General features: G+C 43.0%; 1 protein-coding gene across 1 annotated transcript in view; it reads left to right on the forward strand.

Annotated features, from left to right (window-relative positions):
* PGM1 (phosphoglucomutase 1) overlaps positions 1-25,086 on the forward strand; it is a 76,776-nt gene that overhangs the window by 20,915 nt on the left and 30,775 nt on the right. Inside the window, exons 2-4 of the mRNA XM_027852733.1 lie at positions 19,116-19,278; positions 20,104-20,250; positions 22,606-22,731. Coding sequence (XP_027708534.1) covers positions 19,116-19,278; positions 20,104-20,250; positions 22,606-22,731 — 436 coding nt within the window. The remainder of the gene's footprint in view (positions 1-19,115; positions 19,279-20,103; positions 20,251-22,605; positions 22,732-25,086) is intronic.

A 25,086-nucleotide genomic window follows, 5' to 3' on the forward strand; every position in this document is an offset into this window, starting at 1 on the left:
TCCTTCCTTCCTTCCTTCCTTCCTTCCTTCCTTCCTTCCTTCCTTCTGTCCTTCCTTCCTTCCTTCCTTTCCTCCTTCCTTCCTTCCTTCCTTCTTTCCTTCCTTCCCTCCTTCCTTCCTTCCTTCATTTCCTCCTTCCTTCCTTCCTTCCTTCCTTCCTTCCTTCCTTCCTTCCTTCCTTTTTCCCTTCCATTGTCTGTCATGTGATGGATAACATCCTTCATTATTGGTCCTCTAGAATAGAGCTTGGACATTGTACAAATCAGTTCTTCAGTGTTTCAAAGCTGTTTTTCTTTACAATGTTGTGACTATTGTATGAATTGTCCTCCTGGTTCTGCTTGTCTCACTTTGAAGAAGGTCAGTTTATTTGGACCGTGACATGTGCGGAGGCAAGTTATGTATTGTAAGTTAGGAAAAAGTCATCGCTGGGTGGCTAGCCTTCTGGTGATCCTCTCTTAGCTTAATCAGCCAATCAGCGAGCATTTATTAAGAGCACTTTGTGCCAGGCACTGTGCTGAGCACTGGGGATAAAAGAGGCAAAAGACAGTGCCTGCCCTCAGGGATCTTATATTGTAATTGGGGAATCCACATTTAACGACATAAATATTTCTCTGCATGCACCTAGTATGGGGAAACATCTGTGTATGAATGTAAATGTGTATGTGATTATGGATGTAGCATGAGGTCCCGGTCTGTTCTCCCAAATTTTCATTCTCACTCCCAGGTTACTCCCCAAAGGACAGTGCCTGTGTCACCCCTCAGGGCTCCAGGGGTAACCTTTAAGGTACTGGGGGAGTGTCTTTCTAATGCTCCAGTTTTTAAGCCTCCACTGGTGTGCTCACCCCCCCCCCCAGGATTATCAGCTAATATCAGTCAGCTAGACTTAATTTTGTTGTTGTTGAGTTGTGTCTGACTCTTCATGACCCCATTTGGGGTCTTTTTTGGCCAGAAATACTAGTTATTTGTCATTTCTTTCTCCAACTCATTTTACAGATGAAGAAACGAGGCGAACAGGGTTATGTGACTTATCTAGGGTCATGCAGTCAGCAAACGTCTGTGGCCAGATTTGAACTCAGGAAGATGAGTCTTCCTAATTCCAGGCCCAGTGCTGTATCCACTGTGCCACCTAGCTGTCCCAGACTTAATTCGTTTTTAGGAAAGAGTTCTTTACCACAATGGAATAGTTGGTACAAACATCCCCTTAAAGTCTGTAACCCACTCTCCTGCATGTGCCTAGAGGGTCCATGGGACAGTGGGCTCAGGCTTTGGGCACATGTAGCCAGCAGGTAACTCACGGTCCCTGGTGGCTGGGAATTCTTTTCTCCACTTTGTGGGGTACTCGGAAGTTCTCTTTATGGATGGCATAGCTTTTCTGCTGGCTTGTGGCACCATCAGGCTTCCTTTCCTCACTGAGTCCCCTCTGTCCTTGGCTTGGGAGGCAGGCCCTGCTCTTGGCTGTTACTGCCCAGAGGGCACTTCTATGTTATCAAGGAAAGGACCCAATTCTCTGACCTTCTGAAGTTCACTCGGCACTTCTCAGGCCAAGGGGAGGAAAGGGGAGGAGGAAGGTGGTGGCCAAGCCCACAGCTGAGGCCATGGCTTTTCTTCCCCTTCCCTCTCCCAAGTCTCAGAGAATTGCCTTCCTTTGCCACCCAGATACTGGCATCTTCCATTTCCAATGAGCTCACCTGTTTCATGTGAGCCTTATAGGGATGAAGAAACGGTGGAGCCCTCCACCAATCAGAACAGACTTCTGTATCACCTGGTTAAAATGCCCTGAAGCAGCATCCAGCCACTTATGTTATATCAAGCAGAGTAACTTGATTGAGTGGGTCCATGGAGCCTCACCTTTACATATACAAAGTGAACATGAGGTAGTTTAGGGAGGGAGACCCTAGCGGGTGGGAAGGCTTCATGTACAAGATGGCCCACGAGCTGAGTCTTGATGAAAACTTGGGGTTCTAAGAGACAGAGATGGGGAGGGACAACATTGCAGACATGAAGGGCAGTCAGGGCAAAGAAGGAGGCGGGCTATAGAGTATGCGCAGAATGGGAGCTCAGCCAGGATGGATAGATTATGGCCTGGGAAGAGGGCAGTGAAGTATAAAAAAACCAGAAAGGCCAGAAGGGGCCAGATGGCAAAGGCATAGCCCCTGCTCAAGTCACAATTTAAAATATAGTGAGATCTAAAAAGCTGACCACTTTTCTGACTCAACTTAATTCTTTCAAGTTTTGGCCTTTTTATGTCAGCTGATTTCCTGCCCCTGCCTGACATCAAGTGGCACTGTAAGGCCACCAGGCCTCCTCCTGACTCAACAGTTTCATAGACCAACCCTCCATCCAAAATATTTCTCTGGACTTTAAGGCTTTGTGGATGGTGTTGGTGGAAAACTGCCATTAATCTGGGGGATATCCATCATGCACTGGTTCCCATGTTCTTGCCTTTCCCTGACAGTCAACTGTACTAAATGTGGCTTCAATACTCATCAGAGTGAAAGATGCTATAAAGAATATATTCTTCCTATTTAATGAACATAAGGAAAAGTGGGAGATGAACTCAGAGGCTATGGTTTGGGGTTGAGGCAAGACCATCATAGCAAAGACCACGAAAGTGGGTGTGGAGTAGAGTAACCACACCCGGTGGGCCATTGGACTTATTGCATGAGTGATATTTAAGGGGCCTACAAACCTGGTTTCTAGGAATTTTACAGAAAAATACTCAAGCTGGTCCATCCCCTCTCCTCAAGGGGTTCCCAGGGATGTGGTGGAGGCCAGCCTACTGTTAGTCCACCATTTCAGATGCTGGTAGTATAGAATATACATCAGCCTGGTTGATATCCAATTCTCCTAGCTAGTCATTGAAAACAGAGACAGCAGAGGGTGGGATGCATATAGGGGGAAAAAAACATATAAAGCTATAGGCGTAGATGTGTGTGTCCAAGTTATAACACAATTCTTCCCTGGGCATTAGGGCGACCCCATCATTTTAATGGGAAGAGGTGCAGTGTGGGAGATATTTCAGGGTATGGTCTATGTACTTTTTGCCGCTTAGATTGGGGGTGATTTGTTATTGATGGTTAGTCTTCACTGTCCACAAAACTTCCCTGTCAACAATTCAATTCAATAGATGTTGAGCTAGAGGCTAGGGTTCCAAAGATAAAATGAAATTCCTGGCCCCCAAGGCGCTTACATTCTACTGGACATAAACAATGTGTACCCAGATGAGTTAATACAAGAAGTTTTGGTCTGGCTTCTGTAGGAGGTGGGTGAAGGAGGGAGAACATTCCAAGCTTGGGGTGGTGGTGGTAGGAATGTCAGCCTGTCCTACAAAGTTCTCAGGGGTGGGGACTGAGAGAGTGATAGAAAATCCAATGAAAGGGTTTTTGTGATCAGATATTGGCCACAAGAACAAACATACATCAGGGTATCTAGAATTTAGGTTAATTCATCTGACCTGGGTGTGACCAGGCCTTCCCGCTGTCGATCATGTTTGGCAAGGGAATCAGAATTCCTGGTTTCTTTCAAAGCTCAGCTGAAATACCATTTACTATGCCTTTTCTGATCCTTGCCCCACCCCCAGCTGCTAGTTCCTCCCTTCCAAAAATTGACCTTTAATTCATTTTGTATATTATGTATATACTTATATGTGTCCGTGTCTTCTCCAGTAGATTGTAAGCTTCCTAAGGGCAAGGGATATTTTTACCTGTGTGAGTCTTTAGTGCCTAATGCGGTGCCTGAAATATAGTAAATGCTCAATGATTGTTGATTGATCAGATAGCATTCCACCCAGGCCACTTTAGTCTTTTAGTCTAGACCTTGGAGAAATGCCCCAGATGGAGATCCATAAATAACATGCAAAGGTTCAGGCAGGCTGAGGGGTCTTCACTTCGCCAGTGAGCAAGTCTGGAGGTCTCCAGGGGCCAGCACTATCTGAGGCCAGGCCCACTGTTTGCCAGCGATGTCTAACCCAGGAGTTTGCTGCCCCCAGAGTCACCAGCGTGCCTTGTAGCGTTGCTAGGGTCCCAGGGAGGTCGGAGATGCCTGCTGCCGCAGCTCTGGAGTCTTAGGGACCCTCCTCCCGGGCTCATCAGTGGTAGTGGCAGGCAGTTTATGGGGAGCTGAATATTCCTGAGGCAGGGCCAGCTGGCCAGGGATTAAAAGGACCCCCCCCCCCCCCCTTTCAAGAACCATCTCTCCCTTAGGCAGAAGAGCCAAGGTCCAAATGAGAAGAAAAGCAAGTATAGACCATATTTAAATGAGGACCTATTTTATGCCCCAGAATCAAAATACTTTGACCTGTGAGAGAGACCATAGAAATGATAGGATCATAGATTTATTTATTTTTTAAAAAATTTCCTTTTTAGTATTATGAACTTGATAGTGGCAAACATGACCATTTCCCCGTACAAAGAGCATAAAAAGAGGACTGAGCAAGCTTCACTAGCACAGAGTAGGGTTTTTTTAATTGCATATTTCAAATTTCATGAGGTTGTTCCAACCCTGCCGGTCTGTGTCCCCTTTGGAGCAGCTTCCTTTTTTCTCTGAGTGTGTGTGTGCATGTGTGTGTGTATCTGTATGTGTGCGTGCATGTGTGTATGACTGCGTGTGTGTTTAAGGATTTATTGACACTATTTTCCCCTTTTTTGTATCACTATTACTCTCCCCATAACATTTCCTCTCTCCACCCCAAATAAAATAAAATGCTTCCTCAGGACAGATAAGTAGAGTCTCACAAAACAAACCCCCACACTGGCTGTGTCTGAAATGTGTCAACAGCTGTGGTGCATCCTGCTGCCTCCTGGGGCACGGACGGGCTTGGGCCCACAATTGGCTTTCTGAAGACTTCCCTGTCCCTTCCAGCTGAAGGGGGCTGATCAGAGGGCCACAGAATCACAGAACTCAAAGGGGCCTCGGAAGTCACTTTGCCCAACAGCTTCCTCCTCTCCATGCCCCTGACCCATCCCAGGATAAAGGGCTGTCGTGGGAAAAGGAGACTCAGTGAATCTTGTTTGAACCTAAAGGGCCCAACCAGGAAAAGTCGGTAGAAGTTAGGAAGAGATACATTTTCACTTAACTAAAGCATGTAATGTCTTAGAATTGTCCCAAAGAGGCAGGCGGGGCCTCTCAGCAGAAGTCTTTGATCAAAGGCTGGGCGGCATGTTGGTTATCGAGGGGTTCTCTGTCAGGGACGGTTGGACTAGGAGACCTCTGACAGGGTCCACCCTTCCAACTCTGAAATTCTGTGATTCCCCAAGGAATGAGTGGACTCCCTCGCACCCCATTACTAGTGCCTCCCCTCTGAAACTACCTCTCCTCTACACTATGTATGCATCTATCCATCCATCTTTCCGTCTATCTATATATTTATCTATCACCTGTCCATCTGTTTAGCTATCTATTTATGTATCTATCATTTAACTATTTATCCATCTATCTATGTATCTATTATCTAGATCTGTCATCTATTTTCCATCTCTATCTTTAATATCTATTTACGTAGTTATCCATCTATCTTTCTATCTATCTATCTATCTATCTATCAACTGTCTATCTCTCTTCTGTGTTCATATTGGTTGCATATTGTCTCCCTTTAGAATATAAGCTCCTTGAGGGGAGGGACTGTTTTTGTGCTTTTTCGTATCCCAGTAATTTAGCACAATGTCTGGGCCACAGTAAGTGTTTAATAAAGCTTGTTGATTCTCCATCAAAGGCCAGTTATACATCTCATGTCATTTAGCATAAGCCATCTTGTGCTCTAGGGATGTGTATATATTGTATATATGTCACTGAGGCAGCAAGCTGGGCTTGGAGTCAGGAAGACCTGAGTTTGGATTCTGCCTCAGACACTGACTAGCTGTGTGAATCTGGGCAAGTCACCACCTCCTTGTGCCTCATTTTCTACATCTGTAAAAATGAGGAAGATAAGAACTGCACCTTCTTACCAGGGCTATTGTGAGTATTAAGTGAGATAATGTGTGTAGAGTACTATACAAACCTTAAAGCACTTTATAAATGCTATCATTATTATTAATGATATTGTAAATGATTTGTGTACTGTTGAGCCTCCCCTCACGGAGGGTTTGTTTTTTGGGGGTTGGACCATCCCAGAATTGCAGAATCTCTGTGCTGGGCAGGCCCTCAGAAGCCATCTCACCAACCAGTTCTTGAACAGAAATCCCCCTCTGTGATATACTTACCAATGGGTCATGGAGCCTAAGCTTGAGGACTTCCATCATGAGGCTGCCTGTTCCATTGTATTCTCCTAGAAATAAGGAGCAATGACTCTAGAATCAGGACCTGGGTTCAGATTCCACCTCAGATGCGTACCATCTGTGTAACCTTGGGTCAAGCACTTAACCTCTGTGGGCTTCTGATGCCTCATCTGTCCAATGAGAGGGCTGAACTAGAGGTGTCTTCTAACTATAGGTCTGTGATTCTTAGATCACATCTGCCCCTGTCTGTCTCAGCCTCAGCCTGATTAGGAGCTGGAGCCCCAGAGAGACCAGGAGAGGAAGGGTTCATAACTCTGCCATCACAAAATTGATTAGACCTCCGATTGGTATAAAAGTTCCTTGTCTGAAGGGAGCCATCTTTAACTGGCCCATATGGGCTAAATGTAATTTCTGTCATTGTGAAGGAGTACTGGCAACCTAGGAGAATTCATTATGCCAAATTGGGTTTGCTATGCTCAGCAGCAATGTTTCTGAAGATAAAGTTCAACCTTTGGGTGAGAGAGCTAAAACAAATGAGTTTCTTAATAGCTGTCCCACTTAGCGTGTGCGTCTTAGAGAGCTTAATGTTTTAATGCCTTTTCTTTTTTACCATATGTCACAGTCCATCTAGCATTGCCGTTTTTAGTAATATTTTTATATGGTGTGCAATCCTAGACTGTCCATGAAATTATGAGCCAGGCTTATTTTGGAGAATCATAGCTACCCGCTTTAGTTTTGTACTGAGTGTCTAACTCAGCGCCAGGCACATGAAGTTGTTCATAATATGATTCTAAAAGTCCAGTCTCACTCAAACACAGCTACTTGGGGGGGGGGGGTTGGCATGTAACCAGCACCAAAAAAGATACTGGTAGCATGATACCAGTTGGGAGGATCAACCTTGGCTTAAGATAGAAAGGCAAAACTCTGCCAAAATGTCCTCGTATCTGGAGTGGGGTTTCTTTCTTTCTTTCTTTCTTTCTTTCTTTCTTTCTTTCTTTCTTTCTTTCTTTCTTAAGTATTTTGTTCTTGTTGTTTCAGATTTAATTTAAAAATAAAAATATTTCCTGATTTTTTGGGTGTAATTCACTTCCAAATATATTCCTCTTTCCAGTTGGTGAGCCATCCTTTGGATAAAGATTTAAAAAGAGAAAAAGAGCACTGCGGCAAAAGCAAACGATATATCATCTGTGTCTGACATTGTGGGTCACTTCTAATCCTCTTCACCTCTGCAATGAAGGGAGGGAAGTATGTTTTTGTCACGGGATTTTTGGGCCTTGCTCAGGAAACTGGCTTTCTTAGAATCTACAAAGGGCAGTTACTGCGTTATCCAGCCATGTCCAAATTCATATGCAGAATCCATCATAGGATTTTAGGGCTCAGCAGAATCTTAGAATCATCTGGTTCAATCCTTTTCTTTTACTGATGAGGAAAGTAAAGGCTAAAGAGTTTAAATGACTCATCTAAGGTCACACAGCTAGTTAATGGCTGAGCCAGGAGTAGACCCCAAGTAGGCTGGTTCCCAGGTTAGTGGTATTTTCATTACACCTTACTGCAACTGGTAACATTAGAAATGATCTTGGGTGACAGCAATTTGACCCCTCTGTAAATGGATACCCCAGAGCCTGCCCAAATGCTAAGAAAAGCTTGATTTGAAATTTTATAAGTAGTAGAGTTGATTTAAAATATTTATAATTTTATTGATGTCTTTTATTTTAACATCACCTACATTTCCCAGTGTATCTGTACCCCTCCCCCCTTATAACACAAGATAAAAAAGAAAGGGGAAAAATAGTTCAGTAGAGCTAAGCAACATATCCCCCAAATCTGACATATGTGCAGTGTTCCACACTCTAGTTTCCCATCTCTGCAATGAAATAGGAGAAGATGCTTTCTCATATCTCTCTGGTCATTATCTTGTCATATGACTCAGTTTCAATTGTTTAGTTGCAGTTATTCTTTCCATTTTCCAATTTTTGTCATTGTGTTTGTTATTTTCCTGGTTTTGCTTACACTGCTCCGTATCAGTTCATAGAAGTCCTCTCACATTTCCTTGTATTTATCAGGTTCATTTCTTAAAGTCTGTAATATTCCATTACATTCATGTATCACGATTTAGTTATCTGTGCTCACTCTATGAATATCTCCTTTTTTTCCCCACTGCTCCCTAAAGTGAAATCTTGGTGTATCCATGGCCTTTTTTTTTTGGTCATTGATTTCATTGCTGTCCATGCCTAGCTGTGGCATCTCTGGAGCAAAGGGTATGGCCATTTTAGTCACTTTCTTTACCTAATTCTGAATTGCTTTCTAGAATTGGTAGACCAATTCACAGATCCACCAACAATGTATTAGTGTGCTGTCTTGCCAAAGCCCCTCTAATATTAACTCTCACCGTTATTTGTAATCTTTGCCAGTTTGCTGAGTGTGAGGAAAATCTCAGAGGTATTTCTCATTTTTAGTTATTTGGAACCTTCTTTCAATATGTTCATGATATGTTACATTTCTTCTGAGAACTATGTTCAGATATTTTAAGAGTGGAATGAATTTCAAAGAACTCTCATTGAGTTTTAAACAAGCTGCTGTGTTTAATGAAAAAAAAAACAACAACCAATAATCCAGCTATAAAATTTAAGCTCTTTGGGGGGCAGGCACAGTTTAATTTCTTGTATGTTTTTTTATCCCCAGTGACCAGCATCTTGAGTGTTTGCACACAATAACACCTTAAAAAATACTTATGGAATTGAAGATATTAAAACAATCTAATTTTAAAAAATGAATCTTTAAACTCTCCACTTGTAAAATCAATAAAAGATTTTTAAAATTAATTTTAAAAATCCTTTGAGAGATAGCAAAGGCATATGGATAGAGAGCTTCTAGGTTCAAGACCTATCTCTGGCACCTGATACTGCCACACACATATCATGGGACCCTGGCCAAGTCACTGGACCTTTCTGTGAAACTTAGTAAGGTTGTGGGACAGTTGGGGCTCTGCATGGATTTTCCCCCTTGGGAATTCCCTATTTCAGTGAAATGCCAGGTACAGACCCTCCTTCCCCCTACCTAATTAATTAAATTGCCTCTGAACGCATACATTTTCAACTTTAATTTTAAAAAATAGGATTGTTATCTTTTAAAGTTAGGAATCAAACTGTTTTCTGCACTTGGGCCAACCTAGCCTGCCTGTTTGCACATGGCAGCCGATGGCTCCATCAGCTGTTTCCTGCTCCAGGGCTTCAACATATGTACTTTTAGCTGTGCTGTTTCAAGCACTGAGCAACCCCTCTGATACCCATCCCTCCTGGCCCAGGAGAATTCAAGGAAATATTCTGTGTCTGTTTTCTTTCTAACCTTGGCTTGACAGAGCAGTTAGAATCTAGATAGCTAGATTTTGTTTCCCAAAGGGTTATTTATCCTTCCCTTGAAAACCTCAACTCCTCCAGGCATTTCTTGCAAAGGCTGTTAAATATTGCATAAATATCCTCAATTTGCTTTTATTATAGAAACGTGCTCAGGTCCTCAGAACCTTGAAAGGGAGGCTTTTTAATTTCCATCTGCTGCTGAGCCATGAGGGGAGTGTACATGTATGTGTTTAAATAAATAATTAGTATAATTTCAATGACCAGGCAGCAGCAAGGTGGCAACAACAGATAGGATGATGATCTTGGAGTCACAAAGACCTGAGTTCAAATCCTACCTCAGGCTTTTGTGAGCTGTGAGACCTTGAACATGTCTTCTCTCGGTCATAGCTTCCTCATCTGTAAAAAGGGAGTTACTTTCCTTATTACTGTTTTAAGAGTGTGACAGAAATGTTAGCTGTCCAAATGGGTTGAGAACTTTCAACTAATTAAGGTATTATTTCTTAGAACCTCATAGACTTTTTTTTGGACCAGACCTGTGATTTTATGGGTAGAGGGAGACACATATCTAGATAGATATAGATCTATAGACAAAAATATATATAGATATATCTGTATCTTAGTAGAATAAGGTATCCATCAATCCATCCATCCATCCATCCATCCATCCATCCATCCATCCATTCATCTCTTTCTCTCTCCATCTATTTATCTCTCTCTCTCTTTCTCTCTATTTCTATCTCTCTCTCTCATCTATCCATCCATTTATATATCTAGAGATCCCTATCTCTACCCCTATACCAGTGTAGGTTGGGATCTTCTCTGTAATTTAAAGTCTGAGATCTTTGACTAGGCACTGAGAAGTGAACAATAGACAGCGTATATGAGAGGTGGGTCTTCCTGACTCCAATGTCAGCTCTCTAGCCAAGCTCCTTACTGCGTCTCCCTCTTGGGCCATTTTCTCTATAGAGCTTTCAAGTCCTTCTCTTTGGCCTTGGGTTCATGTCAGATTTCCCTCTTTCAAGCAGATTAAATCTCATAAATTTAGGAAACTTGGCTTTTATTCCGTTATTACTTGAGTTTTCAAATATTTGGTCTGCACTTACCCCCACCCTCCTTTCCCATATGTTAGAGAAATAAAGGGCTGTTTCAGCACTTGGGGAACATTTGTACATCACTAATCTTCAAGTGCTGAATGCCATTTTGTTCAAACCTTTGGTGGTGAGGGAATAAATCTGTTTTGTGAGATGCATTCCCTCACCCCCACCCTTTAACTCTTTATGAGCATTTGGACCAGGCAGGCCCTTGGTTATCTCATTGACAAGACTAGCTATAAGGAAACAGGAGGCCTCCAAGCTGCCTCTTCCATTTTAAGAGTGACCTTTAAACTTGCTGGGCTACACAGGACAACTTGAACCTCAGAATGCCGTTCCCAGATGGCTTTCCCAAAGCAGACTCAGTGAAGGGGGTGGCAGGGCAGGGGTGGCAGTAAGAGCCACAAGGGGGTACCTTATCCTTGGGCTGAATCTGCTCCCTGTTTTCATTTGGCCTGACAAGCAGAGGCTGGCACTGATGTGGTGTGTGTAACCGAACCCTTATCCATGCACCACCCTCTAGAGTCATCTCCACCCTAGGGGGAAAATGAGGCAGAACTCAGTAGGCAGAACTCAGCCAGGGGATCGCAGAGGACTAGTTGCAGAAGGGCCCTTTTCTGAGTAGTTTGGGGGCCCCAGAGAAATCCTTTTTGTTTCAACTGATGCCCCTCCTTTTGCCTCAAGTGGCCGGAGCAGCAGCGATAGATTCATTTACTTCCAGGGCAAGTAAATGAAAGCTTTAGCTCCTTTGGCAACCTGCAGGGGTTGGGAGCTATTGGGGAAGGATAGACATCTCTCTCTGGAATAGAAATAACCGCTGCCAACCCGAACCAAGTGGAAGATAATATGTGATTTCAACTCAGATTTTCCTTACAAAGAGAAAAATGGAAGACGGTCCCCTCCCATTGTTGACTTTTCTTACAGCTCCTTACCAGGACCAGAAACCAGGAACCAGTGGATTACGGAAGAAGACCTATTACTTTGAGACAAAGCCAAACTACCTGGAGAATTTTATCCAAAGCATCTTCTTTTGCATAGACTTAAAAGACCGGCAGGGCTCCTCCATGGTGGTTGGCGGAGATGGGAGATACTTTAATACATCAGCGGTAGAAACAATAGTGCAGATGGCTGCCGCCAATGGGGTGGGTATCTTGGTGGCTACCTTGCTCTCCCGAGAGTTTGTTCATTTTATAGATAGGAAAGAGGAGTAGTCTGGGTAGCATGACCAGGTGTGCGTGTGTGTTTGGAAGTGCCCACCAAGCCTTCTAATAGAGAGGAGTTTTAATGTAACTTCAAAGGTCACCTCTCATGTCCAAAGGCTTCGTTTTTGTCTTTGTGCGTCTGTCGCACAGCAGGCACTTAATCATTGCTTGCTGGATTGAATTGAGTCAAATCATGTAAGTAGTCTTTAAATTGCTTTCTTTTAAGAAAAAGATTGTATGACTATTTGCTTTAGAAGGTAGAGTTATGCTGCTGTTTGTCTGTAGTGCTGACTCCTGTGGAATCTTTATGTGTCATTTATTAATTTTGTTTTGGCAAGGAAGAGAAAGAAAGAGAAAAGAGAGAGGGTTGGGAAGGGGAAGAAAGAAAAGTGAGAAAACAAAGAATGAGGAAAGAGAAAAGAGAGAGGGAAAGATAAGGGAAAAAAGAGAAAAGAAAGAAATGTGAAAAAAAGGAAGAATGTAAGAAGAGAACTAGAGAAAAGAGACAAAGAAACAAAAGATAAAGCCAGAAGAGTGAGGAAAGAGAGAAAAGAAGAAAGAAGAGAGAAAAATAAAGACCAAAATGTGACAGGAGGAATGAGAATAGAAAGAAAACTATAGAAAAGAGAAAATAGAGCTAGACAAAGAAAAGAAAGATAAAGACCAAAAGAGAGAGAAAAGAGGAAAAGAGGGAGGAAAAAGGATAGAAAAAGAAAGATAAGAAAAGAGAAAAAAGGAAGAGAAATAAAGGAAGAAAGAAAGAGAAGAAGAAAGGAAACGAGAGAGAGGAGAGAGAGAGACAGAGACAGAGATAGAGAGATGAGATAGAGAGAGAAACCACCCAAAACTTCATTGTAAATTGTCCCCTGAACTGTTTTCTTAGGGGCTTCCAGGAGAACTGTATCCTCTGTAGCTGGTACTAATGAGTGGGGGTGGGGGTGTAGAGAGGGGTTTTCTTTTCTTTCAATGGCCTCCTTGTTGTAGTTCAGCCACTTGTCAAAGAGGCAAACAAAACCCAGGACCCACAGTTTCTTACAGATGGGGCTGTGCTGAAGAGATCTTGGGAGGGAATTGCAAAATCTTCGGTGTAAGTTTTCCAAGTGGCCCTTGTGCCAGGGGACCTGCTCCTAATAACCTGGTGCACAAAGAAGGCCTGTTTATAGTGAGCTTGTGCAGTGGGATAGAGATAATAACCCCTAAAGGGCTGGGGAGGAGGCTCAACCGCAGCTTTGTGTCCTGGAAAAAAAAAATCATATTGGCTCGATGAACGGGCATCCGAGGACTCCAACTCTTGGCTTCTCTGATTCATTAGAACAAAAAGCCCTGCTCTTATTATACCAGTTGACACAGATGCCCTGGTTGGTAATCACGGGCATCGCTGGCATATTTCTAGTTTGCCCTGCAAAATCCTAGTTGGATTAAGACATGTAGCTATCTATTTTAAATATTGTAGGTGATGCATAGAAATGTCAGACAGACCTTCACGTCCCTGCAGTACCATCTTTAATATTCACTACTTGGGAAAAAAAAGTCTGTCCCTGGGAGCAAAAGATGGCATACCATCTTTTGATGACTCCCAAAAGATGGGAGGCAAATGAGCCTTGCATTCATTAGACTTTAATTTCGGGGGCACCCTAAGCAGGTGTGATTACAAAAGCCAGATTGAAACCAAACCAAACCAGACAAAAAACCCCCAACCCACCCAGCCCAGCCCACCAAGCCAAGCATCCAAGCTTTTCTGAGATTCCACCTTTTGGAACTGGGACCCGAGGTGGTTGCTGCTAGGGTGAGGTGCCCCCCATGCATCTCAGCGGGTGTAACATTGCTGATAAGGTGCTCCAATATGAAGTGATTAGGAGTCATCCACATTTTGAAGCTAAAATATGATGTGCTGTAAATTTCATCTCTGAAGGGAGCTAGAAAGGGAATGGCATTAAGATGCTTTTAATCTTTGGAGCAAGAATAGATGGAACATTATTCTCAAGCATCCGTCTCGCCCAGTGAGGGGGGACAGAGGATGCTGCCTGCTTTTGCTGTGATATATCTGGCCTCATTTCATCTCTGTTGGATCTAAAGAGTGGGGAAGAGGTGGGGAGAATGTGTAATTCAGCAGCTCCTATGAACTTGGCTTTATTTACGAGGCAGAGGTTTGCTAAATAATACATTTAAGTGATACTCATTGGCTAAGTGGTATATTAGTGCAGCTCTGCCTTGGGTCCAGCAGCACAACCCCAGTGTTATCCCTGCCTTTTTTCAAGGGCATGACTTATTAAAAGCAACCTCTGATTTAAGGAGGCAGGGCTCGCCTGATAGTCTCTCAACTGAATTATTTAAAAGAGTTCAAGCTTTTGAAGGGCAGCGTCAGGGAGAACTGGGTTTAAGCTCAGCCTCTGACACATGCTGCTTCTATGACCCTGGCCAAGTCACTTACCCTCGAAATACCCCTAACAACTCTCCAAGGCCCTGAGTTCCAGAGGAGTGTCTAAACTACATTGGTGAAGGGAGTGTCTGTTCTGGGAGTTCCCCACTGATTTCACGTCTGAACCAAAACAATGATGATGACGATGATAATGATGATGGTGATGATGATGATGATGGTGATGATGATGATGGTGGTGATGATGGTGATGATGGTGATGGTGATGATGATGGTGATGATGACAATAATAGTTAGTATTTATATAGCATCACACATATGCATATATGTACTTTAAAGTTTACAAGGCATTTTACATACATCTCATTTGATGGTGGCAATAATAATAATAATAATGAAACACTTATAGGTTACCTCAATTTCCTCATTTATAATATGTGAGCATCAGATTAGATGACAGCTAACTGTCATAGTGCATAGCGTGCTAGGCTTGGAGTCAAGAAGAGCTGAATTCAAATCCTGGCTCAGACACTTACTAGTTGTGTGACCCTAGGCAAGTCACTTAACCTCTCTTTGCCTCAATTTCTTTATCTGTAAAATGGGGATAATAATAGCACCTACCTCACAGGGTTGTTGTGAGGATCGAATGAGTTAGTATCTGTAAAGCATTTTATAAACCTTAAAGCACTATGTTTTATTTTTATTATTTAGTATTTCTATCATTTAACATTTTATGATTGAGTTATTAAATTATAACAAATTTTATTATTTAACATTTTATTATTGATACCTCTAATATCTCAGATCTAGGTCTTTGATCTTATGGTTTGATCAAACTCAGCATGGGGTGTGTGTGTGTGTGTGTGTGTGTGTGTGTATAGAGGGGGCTTATTTTTGTTTGTTTAATATGCCCTAAATTTTGTCCATTTTAAAATTTAGGACTTAAGTCTTTGTGCAACTGTGACAGCTGGGCATTGGGGGGGGGCACCAAGGTGCCCACAGACTACAGTAGGTGGACAGTGACCCTCCCCACTCCAAAATCTCAGAGATTACTAAATACAGCAGTAAATTAAATGTCTGTTTTTCTGTGTTCGGCTTGTCCTTCCCTTCCCCCTCCCCAATACTTTTAAATGAATTATAGAATATAATGTATAATATAAGACTCATGAATGCCAAGTTTCCCTTGGGTCTTATGTGAATCCACACTGTCTCCATATTCAGGAAATTATGATGCACAGAGTCAAAGATTGGCAAAGCCCATTTGGAATATTGCTAGCCCATCCTATAGCCACGGTAGTTAGTGTGATGTGTTTTGACATGAGAAGGATACAACTGTGTGCGGCCAGCAGGCCAGAGAAACCTGATCTTGGCTGTCCCGTGGGGTTGGGGAGCAGTGAAGGCAACCGTCAATTAAAAAGACTTCAACATTCCTTCCTGTCCTGCTGAGATTTTGCAGTGGGGAGGGTCACTGTTCACCTACTGTAACCTATGGGCACCTTGGTGCCCCGCCCACAATGCCCAGCTGTCACAGTTGTACAAAGACTTATCTTCTAAATTTTAACGATGTACTAGCTGTGTGTCGTGTGTCTGAGACGGGATTTGAACTCAGGTCCTCCTGACTTCAAGGCCAGAGCTCTATCCACTGCGCCACCCAGCTGCCCCAGAATGCTCAATCCGAATAGGGGACTGCTTCATTTATTATGTTTGCCTTCCCTCTGCTGGGCACATATTAGCACTTAATAAATCGTTTGTTGATTGCTTGGTTTTCCATTTCATCCTTCACAAGGTAGTCAAGGTATTCTTCCTGAGCTACAGGTCTGAACATGCCACTTCTCCATTCAAGAACCATCAATAGGTCTTTCTTGCCCATAGGAAAAGAGAAATGCCTTCCCCTGGCATTTCAGAGTCCTTGTTACCTGGATCCAGTGTAGTTTTCCAGGTTTTTTTCCAGATTTCTTCACTTCCCACACCAAATCCCAAAGGAAAACATGAGATGTTCCCTGTTCTTGTCCCACCTTGTCCTTCCCTCCTGGGAATCAGGAGGCCAAGTCACTGGACCTCTGTGAGCCTTGGTATCCCCTTGTGTATAGCATAGAGACTGTGGACCACGAGGTGCTTGATTTGAGTGTTGAGATGCAACTGGAACGAACCACATGTTTGCTAAGGGGTCAGGAGGTGGGCAGCTTTGACTATTAGGCAGCCGGAGGTGTCAGTGACCTGAAGGAGGGTTTCACGGTCACAATCCCAGAGAACCAGATTTGGAATTACCAAGTCAGGGTTCAAATCATGGCTCTGCCAGGCATTATCTGTATGACCTTGAGTATGTGACTTGGCACTCTGTGTCTCAGTTTTCCTCATACATAAAATAGGGTGGAATTGGTTAAGACAATTTCTAAGGTCCCTTCCAACTCTAAAATCTCATATCCCATTTTCTCCATCGGAGCCAGGTCTAGTGGTTATGTTGAAACAAACACAAATCACTTTTACCTCTGGGTGGGAATATTTAGGAGTTGGGCATAATCTAAGTCAGGTCAAGAAGAATTCATTAAACTCTGTGTGTCAGGCACTGTGTTAAATGCTAGGGATACAAAGAAAGGCAAAAACACAGTCCCTGCCCTTGAGGAACTTACATTCTAATGGGAGAGATGTGGAGACAGCGATGGACGTGGGAGATGCATTATAAATGGGAGGTATTCTCAGAAGGAAGACACTAGCACTATGGGAGGACTGGGGAAGGTCTCTGAAAGAAGGTGGAATTTGAGCTGAGATTGAAAGGAAGCCAGGGAAGCCAAAGAGAGCGTCCCAAGCCTATGAGGGCATCTCAGAGCACACGCTGTCCCTGGGTGGATTCTTTTTTTTTTTTTTTTTTGCTTTTTTGATGAGGCAATTGGGGTTAAGTGACTTGCCCAGGGTCACACAGCTAGTAAGTGTCATGTGTCTGAGACTGGATTTGAACTCTTGTCCTGTTGACTTCAAGGCCAGAGCTCTACACACTGCGCCACCTAGCTGCCCTTCTCTGGGTGGATTCTTAGACGTTTATCTGTGTTGTGCCCTCTGCAGGCAGACCATCTAGTTTTCTGCTGGGGGTACCTAGAACTACCCTCTACTCCTGACCTCAAATATTTTTTCAATAAATTGAATATATGAAGATCCAGGATGGATCAATTAACCAAACAAGAATTTATTAAACACCTCCTGTGTGCAAGGTGCTCTCCTAGGTGCCAAAAAGATAAATTATAGAGTGCTGTTTTTATTGCCCAAGGTTACACAACTAGTGTTCTGGCTCAGTGGATAGAGTGCTAGGCCTGGAGTCAGGAAGACCTGAGTTCAAATTTGACCGCGGACACTTACTAGCTGTATGACCGTGGGCAAGTCACTTAGCCTCTATTTACCCTAATCCACTGGAGAAGGAAATGGCAAAACACCCTAGTATCTTGGCCAAGAAAACTCCATGGGCATTATGGTCCGTGAAAGTCAGACACGACCGAGTGAACAACAACACATTTTTATTGCCATTTTACAGATGAGAAAACTAAGGTTCAGAACGGTTCAGTGACTTGCCCAAGGTTACATGGGTGGTAAATAGCAGAGCCAGAATTTGAACCTAGGACCTATGATTCCAGTCTAGCACTCTTTCCATTGTACTTTGTTGATTTATAGGAAGAGAGACCAAAGAACAGACTCTGGTCTAGACAGGTGTGTTTTTTTTTAAATTAATATTGTTTGTTTTTTCATTTCCTTTATTTCCCAATATAAACTACATCTTTTCCCTCCTAGAGAGCCATCCCTATAACAAAGAATAAAAAAAGAAACCAAACAGCTCAGCAAAACTGACCAATGCATTATTATATCTCCAGTATTCCAGACCTCCAGTCCTCCACCTCTGCAAAGAAGTAGAGGGCAGGTGACTTTTCATGCGGCTTCCTTGGGACCAATCTTGGCCATTATAATTTCACAGCACTCATTTTCGATGGTTTTGCCGTTCTCCTCATCTACATTATTGTAATCCTGTAATGTCTTGTTTTCCTGGCTCTCCTTTCAGCCTAAACCAGTTTCTCTAATTCTTCTTTTACTTCTCTGAATTCTTCCTATTAATTTCTTGTGACTTAGTAAGAATCCTTTAAATCCATGCACCGCAGTGGGTTTCAGCTGTTCCCCAACAGATAGGCATCTATGTTGTTTCCAGTTCTTTGCAGCTACCAAAAACAAGTTGCTGTAAATATTTTGGAATATGTGGGAACTTAAATTATTCCTTGAAATTAATACTTTCATTTGCTAAATCTTTCCTCTCCTTCCGGGTCATCCTGTTCTGAAATGACACAGTCTCAGAAATAGCCTGAGGTCTGAATGATGTCGTTCAGCTCTTCCGGCTGCACAGAGGATGCATTCAGACATTTTGTTCAGGCTTTTGAAGTGTCGTTATTAAGAGACTCTCAGCTCTCTACTGGGTGGGAATAGAGACGTCGTTGTTTAGGTCTCTTCCTGGCACTTTGTTCTGGGCAATAATTCATCTGGTTTATTTGTGGCAAGGAGCGTGGTGAAGTAGATAATCAAGTGCTGAATTGGGAATCAGAAAGAATTTGGTTAAAATCCCCCCCTACCCGGGCATTATTGTTTTGATCTGGACTTATTGTTTCATCTGAGAGAGGGAACTTCTGGAGTGGAATATCCCTTCACCTGTTTAGACTGGCAGCTCATCTATAGCTTCAAAGGTTGCTTGGGGCCCCTAGAGCTTTCCAGAGCTCAATGACCTGTCCAAGGTAATACCGCTAGTGTATATCTGAAACAAAACTTGAACTCGGGCCATCCACTCTGTCATCTTGCAGATTCTGCTTCTTACTGTTTAAAATTCTGTCTGGTGTGGATTTCTCTTCTAGATCGGAAGATTAGTGATTGGACAGAATGGCATTCTCTCTACCCCGGCTGTGTCCTGCATCATTAGGAAAATCAAAGCCATTGGCGGGATCATTCTGACAGCCAGTCATAATCCCGGCGGCCCTAATGGAGATTTCGGAATCAAGTTCAACATATCCAATGGAGGTGAGTTAGTTCATTGGTCGACGGATAAGGTTCTTAGTAAGGTTCTTAGCTCTTTTGTCCCTTTGCTTCCTTTTCTATGAAAACAAATAGGCCCCTCCTTCCTCCTTACCTCTTTGGGGCCAACGAGCTCCATTATAAGGGAATGTGGAATTTGAGGGAAGAAAAGCTAATGCATGGGCATGACATCCATCCAGTGTCATGAGAACTCAAGGAAGGCCCTCCAACATGTTGGGTAGGATCCCTTGGGCAGCTAGATGTCTCAGTGCATAGAGCATGAGGCCAGAGTCAGGAAAACTTAACCTCTGTCCACCTCAGTTTCCTCAGCTGTAAAGTAGGGATAATAATAGCATCTAACCCCCCCCAGGTTGTTGTGAGGATCAGATGAAATATTATTTCCAATGTGCTTGGCACATAGTAGGTGCTTAATAAAAGCTTGTTTCCTTCTCTTTCCCCCACCTCCAAATTCTGGGTACATGGCCAGACTTGCCCTTCAGGAAAATCATTTTGGCACCTGTGTATAAGATGGATTAGAGAGGTGAGAGATGCGAGATTTCCCTTCTCTGGTCTAAACATTCCTAGGTCCTTATTACTTTGGTGACCTTGTATAAATCGCTTCATTCTCTGGGCCTTGGTTTCCTCATTTGTAAAATGCGGGAGACAGACTCCAAGTTTCCTTCTGACTCTAACTTGTATGATCTCTTTCCTAATGAATGTGAAGTACCAGGATCCATTAATGCGGATGAATTGCGCAGCTTTGTTTTCCGAATGCCTCATTCCCTCCATGACTATCCCTTAGTAACCCAGGCTTTGTTGTTTAATTTCCAGGACCAGCTCCTGAAGCCATCACGGAGAAAATCTTCCAGATCAGTAAGACAATCGAAGAATATGCCATTTGCCCGGACTTGAAAGTCGACCTCAGCGTCCTTGGGAAGCAGCAGTTTGACTTGGAAAACAAGTTTAAACCATTCACAGGCATGTGCCCTTTCCTCAGCTCATCCCTGGCATTCTTAGCCCCCAGGTTTTCTCAGGAAAGCCGAACTTGGCAGCTCTGGAAGACAGCCTGTCCCTTCAGACGCTTCATGTACATTAATTAAATGGCCTGAACTCTATTTTATTTATTTAAAATTTTACTGAAGCCTTTTGTTTTGATAGCACAGCCCTCCTTTTGTGATATCTAGGCTCCCACTGATTCTGCCCTTGTTAGAAGGGAAAACCCAGTGGCATATGTAACTACATATGAAACATGCTGTATCTCCCATTGAGGAGAGAAGGGTGTGCTCCCACATCAACTGAACCCTGTTTGTAGTGGAAGGTTCCCTGAGATGGGCTCTCTGACCTTGGACACTTCACCCTGGGACTCAGTTTTATCCCCTGTAAAATAAGGGACTTGGGCTCCATCATCTGTAAGGTCCGTCTTAGTAACATTAAATCAGACTCTCCAATAGATAAGTGGTCAAAGGCTCTGAACAAACATATTGGGGCTGCTAGATAGTATAGTAGATAGAGTGTTGGACATAGAGTGAAGAATGCTTGAGTTTGAATCCTGGCTCAGACTAGCTGAGTGACCCAGAGGAAATGACTTAACTTCTGACTGCCTCCATTTACTCAGCTGTAAAAATGGGGATAATAATAGTACTTGCCTTATGAGGTTGTTGTGAGGAATAAATGAGATAACATATGTAAAGGGGAAGGATGGGCATACTCATACGTTGTTAGTGGAGCTGTAATCTGGTATAACCCATTCTGGAAAACCATTTGGATTGATCCTAAGAAAGTAATGAAAATGTTTATACTCCTTGAGTCGGAGGTTCCACTGCTGGGCATCTATGCTAAATGACAACAACAAGAGAAAGATGTCCTATATGCCTACACATTCACAGCAGGAGCTTTTGGGGTAGCCAACAAAATGTGGAAACATAGTGGGTAGCAGTTTTGGGAATAGCTGAACAAATTATAAGATAATAGGTGTCATACATATAATGTGATAGAATATTACAGAGTACATGGGAGGACTTAATGTGAACTGATGTAGTGGTGTAGGCAAGACCAGAAAATAATATACATAATGACTATAATTATGATTACCAGCAAAAGACTAAAACAGACTGAACTCTGTGCCATTGGAATGACCGGTCTTGGTCCTAAGGGAGAGATGAGAAAGTGTACTTTCTCCTTTCCTTAGGAGGTGGAGTACTGTGGCTGTGGAATGGAGTATGTGCTATTAGGTATGGTCTCTGCATTGGTTTGATGTCACTATTTTTCTGTGTTATAAGGGTAAGGGACATACCTGAAAATGACCATGATGTAAAAATAAAAGGCATTGATAAATTTTTTTTAAAAATAAAGAAATTAAATCAAACCTTCTTGGTCAAACTGAAACCCAGACCTAAGCAGAGCTGGGCTATGCCCCCAAAGTCACATTAGGACAATAGATTTGTAAAGTGATTCATATTGTCATGTATTTAGAGCTAGAAGGGACATGAGGAATTGAGGTCAATTTGCCCATTTTACAGATGAGAAAATTAAGGTCCAGAAAAATAAAACGACCAAGTCACACGAGTAGAACTAGGATTTGAACTCAGGTCCTCTGACTTCTGGAACAGTGTTCTGTGCCTTGTCCGATGGTACGCCCAATAAATTGAGACCAGATTGTTCATCCTCTGATTTTGCCTTCGTACATTTCTCATGTGCCTTACATTTCTTTTGGGAAACTCTTAGGGGTCAGGCCACCATCTCCTGTCCTCTACACTGATGAAACCCTAGGTTTATAAAAGAAAAGGAAAATCCAGTGTGACCCAGGCTTGGGAGCAGAGGGGCGGTGGTGGTGGTGATGTAGACACATTTTCAGACCTTGAAGCAGCCCAGTAATGCAGTGTATCCATCCTGGGCTTAGAATCAGGAAGATCTGTGTTGAACTCTTACCTGAGACACTTCCTTGCTTGTGTGGCCCTGGGCAAGTGACTGAATCTTTCGCAGGCTCAGTTTCCTCATCTCTAAAATGGGGAGGTTGGACTCAGTGGGCTCTGAGCCCTTCTGGCTCTGAATTTATAATCCTTATTCTCTCATCCTTTATGTTCCTTCCCCCTCCCCCATACTTATTTGTGGCCCTGGGGGAATAATTTCTCAGTGCCCTAGGCAATTCTGTAAGCCTGGCTGGTGCCCACCTGTTCTGATAGAAGGAATTTCCTCACCTGGCTGTTCTCTATACTAATGAAATCCCTCTCTGTTTAAAATGAAGTTCATACCTTACAAAAAGAAGTCCAGCGTCACCTTTCTGTTTCAGGGTAAGTTTAATTTTCCCGTCTCTCTCTTGCTTTGTTTCATCAGTGGAAATCGTGGATTCGGTGGAAGCTTATGCCACCATGCTGAGGAACATCTTTGACTTCAGCGCCCTAAAGGAGCTACTCTCGGGCCCCAACCGGCTGAAGATCCGCATCGACGCCATGCACGGAGGTAGGAAATGACAGTCACGGTCACCACGGCGTGGCTGCTTGGGTTGGATTTGGACAACTGTGAACAATTTGGCCTTTTCATCTTCCTTTTGTATTTTTATTTTTCAAGTTCATAGGATCAGAAATTTAGGATTTAATTTATAATAGATAAATTAGGATTTAATTAGGTCCCCCCTAAAAGAGACCTGAGAGGCCACAGTGTCCAACCTCCTCATTTTACAGATGAGAAAACTGAGGCAGACAGAGGTTCGATGTCTTGCCCGGGGTCACACAGCTTGGAAGTGTCTGAGGCAGGATTTGGATTCAGGTCCCGTATCATTGATTTGTTAAAATTAAAATTAAAATTAAAATAAAAAAATTAAAAATTGTGTTCAGAATATTTTTACAGAGTTACTTTGGGACTGTTCAGGGAGACATTCTATTCTCACCAATGCAAATCATTCTCTTTGAAGCATGAAACTGCCCATAATAGGCTTGTCCTCCATTTTGAATTTTCTCATTAAGAACAAGGAACTGGGGCAACTCGGTGGCACAGCCACGGCTGGAGTCAGGAGGACCTGAGTTCAAATCTGGCCTCAGACACTTACAGTGTGACCCCGGGCAAATCACTTGACCCTGATTGCCTCTGAAAAGAAAAGAAGAAAAAAAGAACTAGAAACTAGATTTTGAGTGACACACAATGTTATGAAACCTCTCATCCAGTCAAAAATACAGAACATTTTTCCATACATTGTCCTCCATTTTTCTTCAAGGGTCAGTCAGTTGCTAGAGATGGTAAATATTAGGTTGAACCACCCAAATGTCTTCTTTCTTTGATGAAAGAAAGAACAAGTTGGTAATTGACTCCAGGAAAACCAGAATGTAGCCTTCCTCCTCCTCCTCCTCCTTCTCCTCATTCCCTACAGTCAGCCTGACAACAATGGTGTCAGTAAAAGATAGAAAACTCAAAGCATTTGACTATTCCTTTTTGGGGAAGGACCCTTGGTGACTCTATTGCTCAGTCTCCTATCCAATGTTGAGGTCCCCTCAATGGCATCCTTCTTGATAACCATCCAAGCCCCTGCTTTGAACACACATTGTCTCTCATCTCCCTCCTGTTGGAACCTTGGACTCTGCCCTGGGACAAATGGGCTCTGAAGGGTGAGCTTTTGTCTCATCGTGCTGGAACCCAGGCCTCCACCTCATTTCTCAATCCTGTGGTGCTTTTGCATACCTCCACTCTTACCTCCTTCCTAACATTCTTTTCTGTGTGGACTTCTCCCATTGGAGTGTAAGCTCCTTGAAGGCAGGGACTGTCTTGTATGCTTAGATTTATATACCCAGCACTTAGCAGATAGTAAGCACTTAATAAATGCTTTATCTTTATCTAATTAAGTATTTTGTTTCCATTATTGGGCAACTTTGGTTCTGAATTTTGAGTTAAAATCTATCATTGAATCCCTATCAAAATCTGTCCATTTTTAAAGGCTAACCTTTCAGATATGGATTTTATGTCATAAATAGGGCATTGGCCTTGGAATCAGAAAGATCTGGGTTCAAACCCTACCTCAGATCCTTACTGGCTTTGTGACCTTGGGCAAGTCATTTAATCACTTTGTGCTTCTTATCTGTACAATGATGGGGTTGGGCCTGATGGCTTCCAAAGTCCCTCTCACCTATAAAGTTATGATCCTATATTTGAAGATTGCTATCAATTAACATGCATTTATTAAGCGCTTATTATGTGTTAGACCCTGAGGATACAAAGAAAAAACAAAACAAAAAACCCTGCCCTCAAGGAGATTACATTCTAATGGAGAAAACTTGGAGGTAGAGATAATAACTACATGTAGAGTAAGGGAAGTCATCCTTAAGCGGGGTGGGTCTTCTGTCTAGGCAACAAGCATTTTCTTCTCTAGGTTAAACATCCATCCTCCATTCTCTCTACCATTTCTCATAGCTCCCACATCCCTGTATAGTGCTCAGAATTGACCTGAGTACTTCACAGGTGGGCTGACCAGGGAAGAGTAGAGGGGGCCTATGGAGGATGCTGAGCCTCTGTCTCCTGAGCATTTTGGGTTGACTCCTAGTGGGCTTGTAGCCTGCTAGGACCCCTCATCGTGCATGGAGTGGGAGATAGAGTTCATACGTGACCTAAACAGCAAACACCAGGTCCATTGTACCTGGGTAGAGGGAGGTCTGGACCCATTTCTGCACTGCTGAAGAGAACTCCTGGTGAGGACACTCTCCCTACCAGTGAAGGTTGACACTTCTGTAGCTTATCACCATTGAGGATTGCCTAGAATATTAAGAGAATAAGTGTCTTGTACACACACACACACACACACACACACACACACACACACACACACACACA

This window comes from Vombatus ursinus, unplaced genomic scaffold (assembly GCF_900497805.2).
Source record: "Vombatus ursinus unplaced genomic scaffold, bare-nosed wombat genome assembly UNPS02009824.1, whole genome shotgun sequence".
Lineage (NCBI taxonomy): Eukaryota > Metazoa > Chordata > Mammalia > Diprotodontia > Vombatidae > Vombatus > Vombatus ursinus.